The sequence below is a fragment of the Hippichthys cyanospilos genome, chromosome 4 (genome assembly GCF_059441005.1).
Source record: "Hippichthys cyanospilos isolate Australia breed blue-spotted pipefish chromosome 4, RoL_Hcya_1.0, whole genome shotgun sequence".
NCBI classification, from domain to species: Eukaryota; Metazoa; Chordata; class Actinopteri; order Syngnathiformes; family Syngnathidae; genus Hippichthys; species Hippichthys cyanospilos.
In genome coordinates, this window is record NC_142372.1 from 2430215 (window position 1) to 2449979 (window position 19765).

At 38.6% G+C, this 19765-nt stretch overlaps 1 protein-coding gene across 1 annotated transcript in view; it reads right to left on the reverse strand.

The window, feature by feature from the left end:
* The window catches only part of gpc6a (glypican 6a), a 90788-nt gene that overhangs the window by 11549 nt on the left and 59474 nt on the right, over window positions 1-19765 (reverse strand). Inside the window, exons 5-7 of the mRNA XM_088412789.1 lie at window positions 11567-11697; window positions 8652-8795; window positions 7088-7117 (exon numbers count right to left, since the gene is read on the reverse strand). Of these exons, the coding sequence (XP_088268915.1) occupies window positions 7088-7117; window positions 8652-8795; window positions 11567-11697 (305 nt within the window). The remainder of the gene's footprint in view (window positions 1-7087; window positions 7118-8651; window positions 8796-11566; window positions 11698-19765) is intronic.

Here is a 19765-nt window from a genome sequence, read left to right on the forward strand (position 1 = left end):
TGGAGCACCAGGAACAGAACCTTAGTCATGTTTTTTTTGGAGCTTTTGCCATGACAACGCTAATCGTGAGTAGACGTTTGAAACGACTGCCATTTTTGTGATGGGGAAAGGGAAATGTGACGCCATCTTTGCAGTTGTTTGTGCGGTCAGGGTCCTGCCACCATCCGCGATGTGCTAACGCTAAGCCGAGATCTTAGTAGGCTACATGAGGGTAGTGATTGAGGACGTTCTAGATCTAAGGCAATACGTCATCAGAAAAGTTATAGTAAAATTGAACAATTATTGTTGATTTCCAATCGAAAACTTCCTTTTGTGCTGAAAAGCTACATATGAAGTCCAGTGAAGGACTCATAATACACCAAACCGGATCCTTAGAAAAGATTGAGACGCTACAAAGAAGGTGTGAGCGCTTGCTTATATTTTGAGTTTCATTCTTTGACCTGTCTAAGCAAGGGTCAAGGCAATATGTGCCGAGAGAAATATCAAAAAGCCACAGGGCACAAGACTTACTAACCCTTATGCTGAGCATATTAAATATGTTTGGAAGATGGACTCCAAAAGATCAGAGAGTTCAGGGTTAGAATACTCGTTTCTCCGAGCGGTTGTGGTAAAAAAAAAAAAAAAAAAGCTGTGCACCTTTTCTCAACAGGAACGGTTCAATACCGGAATGTCATTTTTTTTTTTTTGGAAAACAAAAGGAGCAAATTTGGGTAGATCTGGTTGTCAAGAGGCAAACTGGATTTGCGTTTGTTTTCTCTCCTACAAAGGAAAATGTCGCATTGTGGTGTATCCTGAGAGTTTGTGTTTCCCTGGGAGAAACAAATTCTGTCTTTTCAAGAGTGAGCTTGACTTGCTAGACAGTGACAACATTAAAGACACGCAGCAATGCGTCCTCCCCTTTGTATGCTCTATGGGGGGGGGGGGACAAAGATGTGGAAACGAGTAGCGAGACAGACTGATTTAGTTAAGATAGGAAATGGCCCTGATTCTGAGTTCTGAAGGACAGCACGGTTCAAATTGTGGACATTCTGCAGATCCTGATCATAGAGATTGAACAACGCTTGGACTCGTACCCCGAATGAGCAATGGCATGGAATACATTCGATTTGTATTTATTTTTAGCCAAACATCACGTCATGTTCTCAGAAATAAAAAATCTAATCTCATTATTGTGGAAAATGAGGTGCTAGAGCAGAGATTCACATCCCTTCTCTAATATATACTAGTAGTCTGCCTTGAGATGGTTCTGGTGTGCTGAGAACCTTTTTTTAGGTCATTTTATTTGTACACTTTTTTATTTTATTTATACATCTAGAGTGAGCTAGGCATCATTTACAAGTCCAAACGAGCAATCAAATTTTTGGGGATCATTTTAAGCATGTAAGTTCACTTAAAATTAGTTTAAGGTCATGCGAAGTTCTTCCTGCGATATGGTGTTCAGCCCTCTTGCTAACGTGCAGTTAGTTTTTATGTAAATACGCCATGTTTGTTAGTTCCACGGCAGAAACTGTTGGCGCGCTTGTGTCTCATTAATATAAACCGACAATTTTAGTCTTTCGCATCAGGAATTTTCCTTCGTAACGAGGCAATATTTTTCCAAAGAGGTGTCTCGTCATCAGAATTTTTTGTCACGAGATTTTCGGAACTAGAGGTACTGCTGTGGGTGTGTGGCTGTTGAAAATATCCGTGTGTGGGTGTGTGTGTGTGTGTGTGTGTGTGTGTATAATATATATATTATACAATACGAACACATGCTGTACATAAACAAATAGACGTATTACACAAATCACGAGCTTGGTATAAATCATATTCCGACCATTATTATCGAAAATGTTTAAACTCGGATTATCCTCAATGGGAAACATGTTTTTAGCGCAGCATATTCATGCTAAACAAAGCATGACCAGCCTAATGTAAGCACAGATGGATGTTTCAAACCCGGCTGGTTTCATGCCTTATCCCAAGGGTAAAAAATCCATTTGGGGAAAGGGCTTCATAAACAGATGGTTGCCTGTCAGGTAAACTTTTTAAGCAATTTAAAACCCAAGTTGCTTACAGTTTTATCAACTACAATAAAGACTCATATTACGTCATCAGCGGAAAGCTGTAAATCGGAGGTCAATTGGCACAAGTATGGATACGGGAAACTTTGACAAAGTTGGGAGCGTGTTTGCGTCTGCTTGGTACAGTTAGCCAACAGCTGGATGATGAACAGGCGATGGCATCCCGGGGTAAATCCGACACATTTGACGAATCGCCTGGTTGGGTCCAAAGGGCCCGAATGGGAAATTGCTCCCCATTTAGTTGGAAAGTTGTGAAGTCATAGTAAGATTGAATGCTGGCTGCAAGGACACTGCTACTTTGTGGGATTGGCTGAAACTACCCAAGACTATGTCTAGACATGCAGTACCAACAGGTTTAGATCATTACATTTGTGATCAGCACTAATGTCTTTATGATTTTGAAGTATTGAGGTTTTTTTTTTGCAAACTAATAACCAATCAATCGTTATCTTATAGCTTCAATGACAGATTATTAATCAGGCATCAAAATATTCAAGGGCAGCAATTATTAGATCAGTAATTGATTAATCAAATATCAAAAACAGGTTTTAATTTCTTTAATTTGTTGAAAAAGAGAAATCCTTTCTCACATTGACTGTACAATAATAAACAACTACCGTATTTTTCCGACTATAAGTCGCGGCTTTTTCTTCATGATTTGCGGTTTATAGTCCAGTGCGGTTAATCTGTGTTTTTTGGGAGGTTGTTGAACTGCTATTTAACGAACGGTATTCTGTTAGTTTTGAAAATATCCATCCGTTTTCTATAAATATGTTGGGACTGAACATGCAGGCATGTTTGGTCTGTTAAAGAAAGGAATATTGGCAGAAAATCACAAAAAAAATTAAATAACTAAAAAAAAAAATATATATATATATATATATATATATATATATATATATAATGTATATATTAAAAAAAAAAAAATATATATATATATATATATATATATATATATATATATATATATATATATATATATATATATATATATATATATAAACTTCATATACCATCTTTTTGCATAAAGATCTGATGTTATTACCTGCGGCTTATAGTCCAGTGCGGCTTATCCATGACAGAAATATTTTTTTTTGCTCATATTTTGCTGCTGCAGCTTATATAAAGGTGCGGCTTATAGTCCGGAAAATACGGTACTTTCGTTATTCAAATGCTGGTAATATCTGTCATAACTGTGGCCACCCCTATTTACAATTCGCTATTTTGGTAGCATATGATCGTGTTTGCCTTTTATTCCCGATGGAAAGTGCAAACATACCTCATTAAAACAATCATTGAAAATAGAGTCAAACCTAAGCTTTAAAATTGTTTGGCGCACAGGTTTGTGTTAGACATCTTCTGTCAATAAAAGCTCAAACTTTCACGAGCCTGAAACTTTTATTCTTCCCACTTTTATTATGTAGCAGCTACACGGCCAAAAAGATCTGCGGCAGAGAGGGGGGAAAAAAAAAAAAAGAGACAAACAACCGCAGCAGCCTACGCCAACAACAAAAGAGTGTTTCCTTTCTCAACATTTTCAGTTTGTTTGTCTCAGTGAGCCGTTTGAAATCCGAGACAAAAGCCGCAGAAAAATGACAACAGCGGGCGTGAACGACTGACGGCCATTAAGCCGAGCGGATAAGGCGGCAAATGCATTAAGAAGTTCACGTGTCAACGCGCTCAGGATTTTACGGCCCCGCGGACGTAAAATCACGCTGCGGTCCGACGACAACGTCGAGTCAAATGTGAAATTTCACCGCAGAAACCCGCAGCGGCCCTTTGACAAATGGCGCCGCGGCCGACAATGAAGAAGCGCTTTGCTGTAACTGGCGTCGACGCACCTATGTCGTATTTTGTCTTCGTTCGCCCGTGTGGGAGTGAAGCAATGAAGTCGTAGACAAAGCCGAGGAAGCTCAATGTTTTTTCTTTCTTCCCGCGGCTGGGAAAAATGCATCGCTAATTCCTTTGGAAATCTGTTGGAAATGAGTCTAACGGGAAGGGCAGGCAATTCTTTGAAGCGGCTGCCATAAGAAATGAAAGAGGGACATAAAAATTCCCTTAGAGTGAACATAAAATATCAAAATGGCTGACCTTAACTGTTGGAATTAGAGGGAATTGTTAAAATGGCTTTTAGAGACTTGCAGCTGGAAAAAAAAAAACACTTTGTACAATTTACGTCTTATCCAAGCAAGGCTACGTTCATGATTAATAAATGAGTCTGGAACAAACATTTCTTTGACTTTTTTTACCATTAAATCTGATCGATATTTTTCTTCTCCCGGCCTTCTAATATCACGGCCAATCAGCCGTTGTTCAGAATATTTCAATGTTTTGTAAACACCACGGCGTTTGCGCATCGCTTTATCAACGGGAATCATGCACGGAATATCAAAACGGCAAGTGACGATTTTTTCACGGTATATCTAACACATGAGTTCGACCTTTGAGAAGTTTTGGGAGCCGTGACTACATGCGTCCCGCATATTTTAACGAGAAAATTCAATCTTATGTTTTGGGTCAACCGAAGTTGAAAAAGGTTTTGCAATACGGGAAGTTGAGGAAATAGGAAAAAGTTCTCGCAAACACCATCTGCTCATAGTATTTAAATAAGTGGTGTTTGATTAAAACCGCCGTAATATAGAACATAGCGAATCTTTTGATCTAATAATGTTCTGTCTGAGGTGGCCATTGTTCTTAAAGCCTAGTCTAACCAGTGCTATTTAAACCTGCATATTCATCCCTCGTTCCTGTGTAAAAAAAAGAAACAAAAACAAAAAAAAAAATCTCCGTCCACGTGGATTTGTTTATTTTAAAAAATTGCAGTTTCGTTTATTTACAAGCCTGACAAGCCTCTAGGCGGCAGTCGCTCGTTAAATTACGTACAATCAGGAAAAAAACTGTCTTTACCGTCACCGGCGTTGGTGTCTAAAGTGATGACATAAATCTCCGGTTTATGTTTGGCAAGCAAAAACGGATCCGGAGTTTTTGTTCCAAGTTTTTGAGACTTTCGATCTTGATGAGGGGGGAAGCTCGGGCACATATAGAAAACAGGCCAACCCGAAGACATTTTTTGCCCGTTTGTAAGAATCCCGGCACAGTAGACAATGCCCGAGATGTTCCGAAGACACTTTGTTCACTCGTTTTCACATCGCAAAGACATTTTTAACAGTTTCAGAATGTCTTGAAAGTACAAGGTCGTATTATAAAATGAATGCGAAATAAATTAAGGTACCACTTGTATACATCTGATGTAAAGATCTAGCGTACGTAAAGGTAAAAAGTTAAAATAATCCGCAAATATCGGCCTATTCGGCTGATTGTTTTTGTCCGATATTTGAGAAGCCAAATTCGTCCGATTTAAACAATCCTGCCGTAATATTTGAAGTAAAATTTCATTTCCTTCCGGGGTATCTGCGTATACGTAGTAGAGTGCCGCTCATTGATGGAAAGCGGCAAAAGTTACAATACTTTGTCTGTTTCTTTACTCAAGAGAGAGGTTTAGTCAGCGAATAGTTTCCAACAGCTTGTCTCTGCTCCACGAGCAAACTAAATGACAACATAATGATTGTTATCTTAAGGAGATTATAGACTACTGAGAACATCATGATGGATATTATCCTCAATTTCTTCCATTAAGCCATCCTAAATTGCCCGCTGCTCCTACAGGAATAGGTTTAGTCCTAATGTGATCTTTTCTGCGTCAAAATCAAAGCGTGCGAAGCGACAACGTTACGCCGCTAAATTCTATCAACATGAACACCGGGGGTTTGAAACATGTGCAAAAATCAGATATGAACGTTTCAGCCGGGTGAAACTAACATCGTATGCAAGGTTATGAAAGTTCACTTCTCACAAATCCAATTACAAACGGTCACACTCTGGTCCGTAGCGCGGCATGGTCGGAGCGCCGTCTATATGTGGCTAACCTAATTCATTTCCACACTTTTGCTGCATGTAAGATTTGGCATAATGTCAATTAACTGTCTCTCGCTCACCTCGAAGAAGCGGAAACGAATGAAACTTCGAGTTTGACTCGTTTTCTGTACTGTTTGCTTCCGTAACTGCTAGCGATGCGCCTTATGCGTGCTACATAGAATAAAACTGCACTGTATTATCTTGCATGTCTTATAATTAAAAAAAAAAACGGTACTTCATTTATTAGCAATAGACATGGTCCGAAAAGTGGGTTTACCGCGGGGTTAAAAAGTCAATAATCGGTAATGCTGTCTATAACCGGTAATGAGTGTTTGTCTTTTTTGCAAAATCTAACAAAATGGAGCAGAAGCTGTCACTTTAAAAATAAGTAGATGTCAATCACAGTTTAGAATACACGATGGATGTGGGATAGGATACATTAGCATGTCCAAACCAATAAACCTGCTGAATTTTGATGATGTCGCCCACTTCTGGAGATAAGTGGATGAAGCTTTACTTATCGAAATCAAGTAATGATGCAGAGTCTGCCCTCCACGCCTTTGGATATTACAAGATGGCTCTCAAAAATGCAACATCAAAAAGGTAAATGGAGGACCTGATTTTTGATCAGAAATACACATGTATGCTCATGCTCATCAAACAAACTTGATTTCTGGATCATTTTAAGGGCCGCAGTAAAAAAAATAAAAAAGTCACGTGAGCCTCACAAAGGATTCATGGAGGCCTTGTACAGCTTGGTGATATGTTATCACAAATGCTTGCAGAGTTGACTCAACAAGCCACCTCTAAAAAAAATTAGATAGCAATCGCAGTTGTTTTTTTTAACCATGTTGGCATGCGTGGATGATAAGTTGGAGGTCTGTCTTAAAATAGCTCACCAGTGACGATGCACTGTGAATTGCTAACAGAAATGAAAAGAAAAGACAACTTGGCTTCAAAGTGGGATTGCAGTGTTATAGTGTGCTGAAGCAATGGCACCCGCCGGAATGAGAGTCGGAGAAAGATCTGTCCCCAGCCCACGGTGGTTGAAGTAACCTAATGTGAGTGATCGAAAGTGAAGAAGAACGTAAGAGGAACGGAGTTCTTACGCTGTGTTGCATTGTCATCCAGACATTCCTCTAGGTGAAGCAGCAGCAGCAGAAAAATGAAGAAGACACAAATTTAATTGAACATAGGTCGAACAGACAAAGAACGAGAAGAAATAGTCAACCTAGCGGACCTTTAGCAAAATGATGAATGGCGCTACTTAATAAATCGATAGAACAACCTCAACTCAGCTGTGAAATAATTATCAGCCCTACTCCCATCAGATATGAATAATGCGCGAGGAAGCGAAATAAACATTCCATCACTCTTTCTAACAGTGAGTTTACGTTGAAACAAAATGGCCACATCATCCTCATAAAAAAGGAAGAAATGTTGTCTATTTTGCTATGCGGTGAGGGAATTAGCAAAGGAAACTCACAAGCCAGCTATTGTACCGTATTTTCCGCACTATAAGGCGCACCCTCAATTAATGACATATTCTAAAACGTTTTCCATATATAAGGCGCACCGGATTATAAGGCGCACCCTCAATTAATGACATTCTAAAACGTTTTCCATATATAAGGCGCACCGGATTATAAGGCGCACCCTCAATTAATGACATGTTCAAACTTTTTCAATCACAATATAGTAATACTCAAAGTAATAACAATAATAACTCAAATAATAACTCTAAAGTCTCAATAGCACAATAACGCAATGTCAATATGAGCAACCTCGTTCAACTGTAAACACAAAAAAGAAACAGGTAAAGCTTACTTTATCACTTCATTCCCCATCGACGAATCTCAATCTCCTCTCAATATTGATCCGTATATAAGGCGCAGCTTTTTGAAAAAAATAAGGCTTTTGGGTGCGCCTTATAATGCGGAAAATACGGTCATTCATTTCTGCCCACTTTCAATACGCTCACAATTATACATACCGCTAACATTAATACGTATAAAAATGATTGTAGTTTTCTCAGAAGATTCGTAAGATTGTTTTAATCGTGTGGTTTTTGGATTTCATATGATTAAAAAGAACTATCAATCTGCTGGGTTTTCATGGAGACTTTTTCATCATTCCCAACGAAGATCCCTGGTAACCTGCTTAGATTTGCTCTTTTCCGACCTGCCGTTGACACATCGGGATCCATCACGTGATTTGAAAAGATGGACTCCATTCATCTACCTAGAACAGTCGTTATAATTGTTCTAACATATTTATCACATCGGGATTTTCATAAAAACAAGTTGGAAGTACTTTAAAAGAAGTTGTCCCGTTGCAGAAGAGCTTCGGTAAGACACGGCCGTATAACGTCCGTGTACGATAACGTTGGGAAACATTTACGTTAAGAAGCGGCATCGGTGGATTGGATGCCTCTTGACTATTCTGATTCGTTGTATACATGACACTCAACAAAGAAATTAACCACCTGTGAAATTACCAATGACATTTTATTCGGATTTGGTCTTTTCATACTGAATGCAATTTTAAATGGAGCGTTTTCATTTTCATCGGCCATTCGGCTTCATTCCAATCGTAATACATGGCTTCGTAAAAATTCAGTTGAGTTCGACATCACTCCTAACGGGTAAATAATATCCGCGTGGTGACACCTACCAGTCGATCCAGGCTCGTCTCCGTGGCTGCGGTTGGCTTCTCCTCGTGATGGTACGGCCTGAAACGAGCACTAAACACATCGGAGATGCCGCGCGCCGACCTGCCGATGCTTGAGGGTTTCGGTGGACCGCAGCTTTGAAAAAACTACAAGGAAGGAGAGAAGAAATGATCGGAGATATGAATCTCACCAGATGGCATCACATTGCACTCCTTTGACCCTACAATAGAAAAATAATGCCCACTACAGTATACTCTATTGATCTGCTCGGAAAATGTGAGGCACAAACGATTGCAGCTTTTGGGAATAAAACTGTTGTCGGAGAATATTTCTTGACTGTTAGACGGGCTTTGGACAGCAGAGGTGGCCATTCTTTCCATACTGGCTGTTACATCGTCATGTTTGGCTGACGAATAAGGAGAAACTTAAAACGATGAATTAAGCATTGAATTAAGAATTTCGTCGGCCAGTGTAACCGTCACTAACCGGGTCAAATACACCGCCATTTTTCTTGTTGACTGACAACAACTAAATAATTAGCTGAAAGGTCAGAAAGTAGCTTTGGATTCTGGAGACGTTATACAAAGACATTCATGTAAGGCACCGTATTTCCCGCGCACCGGATTATAAGGCGCACCCTCAATTAATCACACATTTTAAAACTTTTTCCATATATAAGGCGCACCGGATTATAAGGCGCACCCTCAATTAATCACAATACAGTAATACTCAAAGTAATAACAATAATAACTCAATAACTCTCAATAGCATAATATCTCACTGTCAATATGAGCAACCTTGTTCAACTGTAAACACACAAAAGGTAAAGCTTATTTCAACAGTTCGTTCCCCATCTACGAATCCCGATCTCAAAACTGATCCATATATAAGGCGCACCTGATTATAAGGCGCACCATCAGCTTTTTAAAAAAAATAAGGCTTTTAGGTGCGCCTTAGAGTGTGGAAAATACAGTAATTTGTATATTTCACGTTTTTTACCCCCCATTTGGGTTTTCTCTACTTAACAGTTCAACAATCGATGAAGTTTTCAAATAAGCGTGGACCAGTAGCCCCCAACCACCGGTCTGTGGACCGGTACCGGTCCGTGGATCAACTGGTACCGGGCTGTGTGGGCTGCACCCGAAATAATGTTTTGGAGATGGTTTAGTTTAACAGTTCATACGTTTGTGCTTGATCTTTGTTTTTTTGGTTTTACATACATAGTGAGAAGAATATAGATCTAAGGCGTTGACTCGGGTTGTATTTAGTCATCATAAACGTATCCAAAAAGTGTATAATCCAAATTCAATATTTTGTTTTAATAAGCGATTCATGCCAGTTTCTCAAAATCACCAAAGATGCATCTGGGTCAATATGACCCGGGGGTGTTTTGCGGATTTCGAACGCAGCTAAAGTTCAGTTTTCGGCAAGAAAGAAGAAGTGTAAAACAACTTTTAACTCAGGAACTCCGAATTTCTCATGGTGCTTCGCGAGGCCGGATGAGTGGAGCGCCGTCGCCGACGAAGCCTCCGAGGGGCGTTTGGGATCCAAACAAACAAATTCAAAGCGCAAAACTCATCAGCCTTTGCGACCTCTCTGCTGCCCCCCAATTTAGCGTGCGGCGCAGCTCCCCGCCTGTTATGACAAGGGCTGTCTTTTGTCTCATATTTATCAATCCTTCATCGCGATTACAATTCTTATATCCTGCGCATCACACAGAAAAAGTGATTTTCCACAGGTCAGCGACGCCGGAACGGCGGCGGAATGCAATGTGAATTTTTCCGAGCCGTCGTAATCTCAGAGCAATCTTTTAGCGAAGCTTTCGGGAAGAGAGCCTCAGGTGCACAGACGATGGTTCAACTTATGAATTGTGATATGGGGAAGAATGGGACGTCTTTTTCAGACTGACCTGTGCGAATCTAGCCGGGAGATGGGCTTAAATACTCTGGAGTGTAAAAGTTGAAATGAAGCTTGCCTTTTGATGAGAAGTTTTTTTTTCGCAGCTTTGAATATTTCTATTCCAAAGGCGGCGAAGCAATTTGAAACCAAAAGAGGTTTAAGGATAAATGAGCTTCTATTTTTGCAGGTTAAAGAGATGTCATCGCGATTCATTTGTGAATCTTCAAGACGTTTTTTTGCTGGACGTTGAATTTGCTGGTCGGAAATTCGATTTATTATAATGAACTAAATCTGGCACTACTTTAAATAATGTAAAGATATTAGCGTTCCGAGACAAGGTAAAGCTGTAGTTTATTTGCAATATTTTATTATCCGTTGTTGTTTTCTTCTTTATCAGACAGTGACAAGGCTTAAAAATTTTTTTGTTTAATTTTTTTTTTTTTTTTAGGTCCAGTCTATAAATCCCCGGGACTCATTTATATTTTTTCCCAGAATTATTTGAGCGTTTGGCGGGTACATAATGCATCAATTACCTAAGTAATCAATTATTTTTGGTAGTGCTTGAATACAAAATAAATCAAAAACTTTGTACCAAAATCAATTACTTCGTTACTTTTAGTTATTTTGGTACTTTAGTACATAAAGTAAATTGATTACTTAAGTACTGGGATACTTAAGTACTAAAGTAATTGATTTTTTTAAAGTCATTCAGAGTTATATTACTTATACCTATAATAATTGATTACTTAGTTTTGCACCAGGCATTTCATGACCTTTCTTTTTAGTCAAACTCTGAATAATTTTGCATCGAATTGAATGTCTGGAAAAATGACGTCTTTGGGATTGAATGAGTTCGTCAGAATTCTGAGATAAAATTGAGAATGCCGCCAACCTAAATTTTTCTTCGCTGACTGAAATCTTCTGTACTTGTCTACATCTGATTGTTTTTATTAATTGATTTCAAGGAATTAATCTTGAGGACGTTTCGAATTTGAAACAAGCTTCGCAACAACGTTACCTTTGCTGACAGTATCTTGTTGTTGTCCTGCATGGTCATGATGGCCTCCGAAATCTTCAGGTCGATCGGCTCAATGACGGTTTCAATGTGAAAAGGACCTTGCAGTCTCTCTGCCACCAGCAACATGGCGTCTGTCCCACACAAACACAAAAAACCAAAAATATCAAGCACACGTTGAATCATTTTTGACCAACAGGACAACGCCATGAAAACTAGAGGAGATTGCGACTATCTTCATGGACGCCGATGCGTTGGTAAACTTTAATTTTGAAGTAAATCCCGCCAGGGTGTCCCGTCGCGATGACAGACTTGACTGGCGCTGGATGCTAGCAGCGTTAGCAGCTAGCAGAACTCAACGAGTCCATATAGGCTGGCCGGAGCCGTCGGGTCATTGTTCAAAAAAATGGGTTACGTGTGCCTCAGATTTCCCACATTGTGAGCAGTCAGTGAACGTCTCATCAGTGTAGCGTTGAATGTGTTCGAATCAGTTATTTTTCCGTTTCCTCACGACGCAGCTCGAATTCATTTTGCCATAAATACTGGAAGTTTTGCAGAATCTCTGTTTCACCAAATTTACGAGTGTGTATATGCAAAAAGACCGCAATTAAAAAAGGAGTCAAATGGAATGTCCGTGTTCTCTAACTGGTGCACTCTTATTTGAATCTGCTGAAGACATCATAACGTTTAGACGATCCTCTCCGTTTTAGTAATATTGCTGTGAGTGAACAAGGATAGACTCGGACGTTGGTTCGGTCTGCTCGCTTCTTTTAGTGAAAATAATGCCGTAACAACCTCGGAGAACACGAGCTGCTGTTAGCTGCAACTAGCTTAAAAAAATATCTGATATTGAAGTTACCAATAATAGGACGCACCCGCACTTTTAGCTTTCATTTTTTGGGGGGAAAAAAGTGTCTTATATTTGGGGAATTACGGTAAATTGCGTTTATCGTGTTGTTTTTGAAGCGTTTGTCTGTTGAATCGGAAATATTTAGAATTGCAAATTGCATGTCCACCAGCTCACCAGTTGAAAAAACATTTTTTTTTCCCAACAATTTATGAGATTCCACTATTGTTGAGAATCCGATGGATACGACACAGCCTCCATTGATTTTGAAGCAAGGCTTTTGAAATGGCTTTACTTTGAACAGAGGGATGAGAGCCACGATAGACTCCCTTTCTCCACTTCTTAGTGGCTTCATCTTTGAAGAGCACTCTCCTTTGTTTACGCTCAATCTAAAATCGAACATGATGCTTGGTTTGATTTCCATCAGGAGTTGGCTGCAGGTCAGCGCTGGGGACCAAACTCAGTCCAGCACAGTTTTTTTTTGTTTTTTTGCCGCATATGGTATGCAGTAGCTCGAACAGTGTGGGAGAAAAGCCTCGGGAGAATCCTGTGACCATATTGCAGACAATTCTTTGATTTTTTTTTTTTTTCCACAAACACCCTACGACCTCAATCCTGGTGACCAGTAGGCATGGGCTGATATTAGATTCTGAATGTGTGATAACCATGAGCAATAATATCACGGTGTATCACTGTATGAAAATCGCAGTTCTGGACACCACATTTCGAAAATTATTGAATATTTGGTCCAAATGAATACAACTAAAGGCGGGATACAGATCGGAATGCGTAGAGGAATGCTACATAAGTTGGTAGCTCTACATGTACTCCAATACTTTGTTAGCCTGACTTTAAGTGAATGATGCGTGCGTTTTTGTTGTTGTTGTTTTTTTTTCCGACTGCCCCAACAGCTTCAGGCTTCTTGCTTGTTATTTTTTAATAGTTTGAGCAGGGGATTGGAAAAGCACTGGCAACCTCGCAAAAGAGTCTCCAGGGGAAACACGGTGGCTCATTTGTGACAAATTACCACAAATAAACTACAACCATAATATGCTGGGAAATAAAGGAAAGGTATTAATAATGTGCTTGTCAGATGCCATTAGTTCAGCCTCAGATTTTTTTTTTATAGCATTGCCAAATGTGATTGTGGGACACGACGCTGCCTGTTATAGAGGATATTACAATTATTGATAAATATAGCAAGGTAAGAAGAATTTGTGCATGTTGGAAGTAAAACAAAACAAATAAATTTAATAAAAATATAATTATGAACCCTTTGTGTTTTGACTTGTAGTTTTGACTATTAACCGTTTTGTTAAGTTTGTTTGTAAGGAACAGCAATAATGTCCCAGGGTCACTTTGTCCCGGTGCGTATTCAGTCACCCAAATGTACCCGAAATTTTTAACCAGTGACTTCTGTTCATTTCGTAAGAACAGCAATCATATATCTGGGTGAATATGACCAGGAGGTATGTGCGTTTATTCTAAACTTTAGAATCTAAAGTGTCAAAAAGTCCATTTTTTGAGAGGAAACTGACTCACAAAGTAACAAAGGCAATGCTTAATTTATACCCATGTTTTACGTTTGTTTGTCCCGAATATTATTAACATCCGGGGTCAATGTGACCCGGAGGTATGTGCTTTTATCCAAAAGTGTCAAAACATTGTTTATAGATTGTAAACCTACTCACAAAGTAACAAAGGCAACGCTTAATTTTTTACCCGTCTTTACTTTGTTTCTCCAAAATAGTAATAACACCCTGGGTCAATATGACCCGGAGGTATGCGCATTCATCCAAAAGTATCAAAACAATGTTATTTGATTGGAAACCTACTCACAAAGTAAGAAACGCAATAGTATTTCATACCAGTGTGTTCAGTTTGCTTCTCTTTGGAATAGTAATAACACCCTGGGTCAATATGACCCGGAGGTATGCGCATTCATCCAAAAGTATCAAAACAATGTTATTTGATTGGAAATCTACTCACAAAGTAAGAAAAGCAACAGTATTTCATACCAGTGTGTTCAGTTTGCTTCTCTTTGGAATAGTAATAACATCCCGGGTCAATTTGACCCGGAGTCATGAGAAATGATCCAAAAGCCTCACAGAATTTTTTTCTTGAGTAATCCTGCTGACTAACATTCCCCACTACTTTTCTTGCGTCATTTTGAGCCAGGTTTTGCTAATCAAAAAAAACGTCGCAAAAATGTTGATTATACATATTGAAAGCTGAGTTTCTGAATAAACTACATTTCCCTTTCAAATGGGTCAGTTTGACCCACAACATTACAGGGGGGGTTAATAAATTAAAATATTAACTCACTCTCTTTACCGGCCCAGTAAAATGGATCTTTGACATCTCTAGCCGTCAGTGGGCTGTCAGTTTGCTAGCCCAGTTGAACCGCACCTCCAATGGCAGTGAGAGGGTTAATAAAAATAGCTTAACACCACGCGCCAAATATATAAATTTTGTATAGACAATCGTGCAGTCAAGCGTGAGCCCCCTTTGTCAAGCATCATTTGGACTAAAGCCCCAGAAAGTGTGTCTGCCTCCACAATTTCACAGCCACCCGAGAGCCCCAGTTCGAAAAGGGGAGAAAACAAAATTGGCTTTGCTTCTCAGCGTCTAGGGACTTGTGGGGAGCTAAGGTTACATTTGCAAGCAAGCCATGCAATTAAAAAGAAATGAGCAAATGAAATCAATGAGGATTGTTTACACTGAAGTGTCACTGAACGGAGGGCAATGCATTCTTATTTCCTAATTATGAAAAATAATGTGGAGGAGGCAAAAATGCAAGTCCTAAAAAATAACATTGTTATTTATTGTGTTTGTGTTTATATATATTTATATATGTATATACTGTACGTATATACTGTGCATATCTGTGTATGTGTGTATATACAGTATATGTATGTATATGTGCAGCGTATGTATTTGTGTATGTATGTATGTATGTGTGTATATATATATATATATATATATATATATATATATATATAATATGTGTGTGTGTGTGTGTGTGTGTGTATATATACAGCATATGTATTTGTGTATGTCCAGTATAAAAATATATATATATATATATATATATATATATATATATATATGTATATATATATATGTATATATATATATATATATATATATATATATGTATATATATGTATATGTGTGTGTGTGTGTGTATGTGTACAGCATATGTATTTGTGTATGTACAGTATAAATTCTCTCTCTCGCTCAGATACAAGAGATACAAGTGTACATATACACATATACAAATACATAAACTATATATATACTATATATATATATATATATATATATATATATATATATATATATATATATATATACTGTATGTATGTAACAATGTATCAATGTTTTTGTGGGTGTGTGTGGATAGCAAAATAGGTGTTTGAAAGTGACTCGCGTAATTTCACGAATACAATACTGCAATGTCAACTGCAATTAAACGGCAAAGAATATCTCCAAATAGTCATTTCAATCCAGCAGAGTCACGTCCTTCCTCTTTCGGAGCGTTGGAAAATCACACAGACCCGAAACCAAACTTGATAAGCATCTTTGTACAACGCCGCTTGTCTGTCAGAAAGAGGAGTGATTCCGATAGGGGGGAAAAGCAGCGGTGCGCCTCATCTTGTCTCTCGGAGGGTATTTTAACAAGGGGCTGACAAGACAAATGATGATGATGCGTCCGTCAGGATGCGGCGCTGGCCAGATTTGTCACAATGGCAGCTGACGGATGGTCCGGTATCACGCACCGGTCGCGCACACATATTGCACATACGGTCCACGCGAGAAAATTCCAGCTTTCAGATGCATACGCGCTGATTGGAGTGATGCTGGCAGTGACTTTTTTTATGATGCGCGAGGCATTCGTGGACTGCCGGGATTTTTATTTGACAGGGTCATTGGTGCATGCCGTTTGTCTGGCATGTGATCATGTGTGTGTGTCATAAAAATGTGAAACTACTCCCAGAAAACGCTTCAAGGGATGTCAGTGTAATTGTTTTACGATCCCATTTCTTCTCAATCTGAAGAGCGCAGTCTGGCCTGGGTGACTTTCAAATTGCGAAATTGTCTATAAATCATATCAAATGTATAGAGAAGAATAAATTACTCCGGTCCTTCGCAAATAGTAGGGCGGACCCGAGGGGGTGCCATGCCAGGTCGGGAAGGTGGCGCATGACCCCGGGGAACAGGCTTAGCTTTGTGAAGTGTAATTGCACATCCACGGCACTAGGTGGTGCAGTAGCGCTCTCATTTTCAAAGTCTGTGGGGAAGTTTTGAAATTGCTGTCAGCAGCACTTTTTTTTCCCCGAAACTTCAATAATGATTTATGTGATTTAGAAAAACGATCACCACAGTGTCTTATTTATTTATTTTTTTAGCTTAAAATGTTTCAGATTATTAGATCTTAACACAGCTCCTGTGTTAATGTTCTGGATAGATAGATAGATTTTATATATGTTTTTTCAAAATGGTCGTGTCGTTTCTAGTTTAAATAAGGATTGACAATTAGGACATTTTTTATTTTCTTTAGCTTCAAAAATTTTGATGCACTTTATTTTTTTCAATTTCACTCTACCGTATTTTCTACATTATAAGGCGCACCTCGAATGAATGGCCTGTTTTAACACTGTTTTCATGTATAGGGCTCACCGCATTATAAGACGCATAGAATAGAAGCTACATTAGTGGCTGGGTTTGCGTTATGCATCCACTAGATGGAGCTGCGCTAAAAGAAATGTCAATAAACCAATCAGATAAGTCAATCAAACTTTTCTATAAGAAATGAAAAATACGATGATTTGTGGAAAGTATGTGAAGAATGAGAAAAATACTTCTAGATTACATTAAAATACTATTTAGATCAATGCAAAGATAATCAAGAGTTTAAAACAATATAACTCACGATTACTCGCTGTTTATGCATCGTATAAGGCGCATGGGATTATAAGGCGCACTGACAGCTTTGAGAACATTGAAAACTTTTAGGTGTGCCTTATTGCGCGAAAAATATGCTTATTTTTAACCTGAATAAACTTTGGAATAAGTCCATGTTAAAATTCGTTGAAAGTATAATTCATTTATATTGTTTGTTTTTCTTTTGTGAATGTTAAAAAGCACACACTTCTAGGTATAATTAATATTTATATTACTTCTACATATATTTATCATCACTGGTGGGTGATTGGGAAAAATGTTCCGTCTTTCCAAAAATTATTTAGTTAAGTGCTGAGCTATTCTAATATTTATGTATATATTGAGTTGCACAAATAATTGCATGCACAGACAACACATTAAAAGTAAAGTTTTTGATTGCATTTCTCACATAAACTTCATGAAGTGCCCATGAAGAAAAATGTCGGTCCAAGCGACGATTTAAATGAATCATGAACCAGACTGTCCACGCCGCGTGATTTATATGCTGGAAATTTTTGACTCCTTGAGATGTGACCTGTGATGCATTTAGCAGTGGCTTTCCAAAGACGGATCGATACTTTTTGCACGACTGTAGTTAGTCCTTTATTTGCTGTTACCGTATGGTTTCTTAATATTTTCATACATTTCTAATACAGCGCCTTTGTTGGTGGGAGCATTAAAAGGTATTTACTAACCCGTATGCGAGGGGATGAAATTATTGTTTTTGCGCGCTCATAAACAGGTCGTACATGAGACCGATTCGGTCATTTATCGGAGTGAGACAGCCAGTGCCGCAAACAAGCCTGATCGTTAGCTGCTTGGCCAAATGCTTCTAAATTGACAAATAAGATCCAGAATAGCGATTATAATACAACGAATTGGTCATTTTTAACGACGGAATTTATTTACGTAACAACAACTAAAGTATAGCGATCAATCTTCTCACTTTGCAAGTTTAATAAAGTTTTAACCAAACGGTGGATGTATATAGTGCATTTATTTGGACAGTTGTCTGCTCACGTGTTTTTGTGTGGGCAATTTGCGGTCAGCAAAACAGAAGCAACTCTGCTGTGAGGGACAGCAGGGCAAGAGCAAGAAGAGTCAGCGGGAGTCAGAACAAGACCGACAGGCTGGAAAATACAGCGCCGTTTTCTACTGGATCCTCTATCTGGATAAACTATAAATTTATATATATATATATATGTTTTTTTTGCTCGGGGCGCATCAATTGTAAACACAGAAGACCAAATAACACATGACTAACACTTGACTAAGTTCATCAGAAATTATTCAATTCAAATTTAAACTGTGTTTAGCAGAACACTATTTTTTTCTCATAAAACGATAGATTTTAGACGGGTTTATTCCCATTCATTTTGGTCTTGAAGGCAAATTTGCCGGTTAAAACAGAACATTTAAGTCAGCATGGTTTGTTCAAATGTGATCAGTAGGAACGGAATTTTCTGTGGCATCAGCCGTATCCATACATATATAATTTATTTCTATACCCACTTTATGTACAAAAATTTAAAAATGCGATAAAAGTAAAAGTATATTTCTATATTTATGAAATTGAAATAGGAATATTTATTACGTCATAATAAAGGTATTGTAACTTTGGAAGATGTTTGCGTTAAGGAAGTCCAGGCTAAGCCAATCGTCGAAGTCAGTGAAAGGTTTGCAAATGTCTTAAGTTGCCTGCTAGCGCCACTCGGTGGTTTTGGGGTGTCAGCACAAAAATTTCTATTGGACCTGTTGCAAGTTGCCGTTGAAAGGATTAATGCAAAAAATGGGGGAAATGCATGATAAAATATCTGGTTTTTAAAGCGTCCAAAATTTACAGTGTTTCCCATTTTGAATGGCAGTAAATGACCCTGACATTGGCTAAATTTGACACCTATAGGGTGTACCTCTCCACCTCCCGTTTGCACTGAGAAGGGATGGCAGTGTGGCACATTAAAAGTCGTCATGTTTTGACAATCTATGCAATATTTTAGCCTCCTACTGTTTTTTTTCTTTGCTATCGTACATCAAAAGCATCGAAAATTTGCTGACGGAAAAAGCACGTTTGAGCCAACGTGGTTTGTTTCAAGGGTTATCGGTCGCAACAGGAAATTATGTGAAGATGTAAGTCTCGAAATTAAAAGAGACATTTACACCTTTCATGCCAGCCTATATGGAGCACTTGAGCGCTTCTATCTCGCAGCTAATATATATTTTTTTCTGACGTTTTCACAAATACTGTAAGTGTGTATCTGGGGCAAGGAAAAAAATACTAGTGACGACGATATAATACGAATGTTTGCCTTAGTTTGTCTTTTTTTCGGCGGCAGAACGGGCATTTGTCAATAACGGGCCGACAGACAATCCGTCAGTCCCATCGGACCTCCCAACTCCGCAAAACCCAA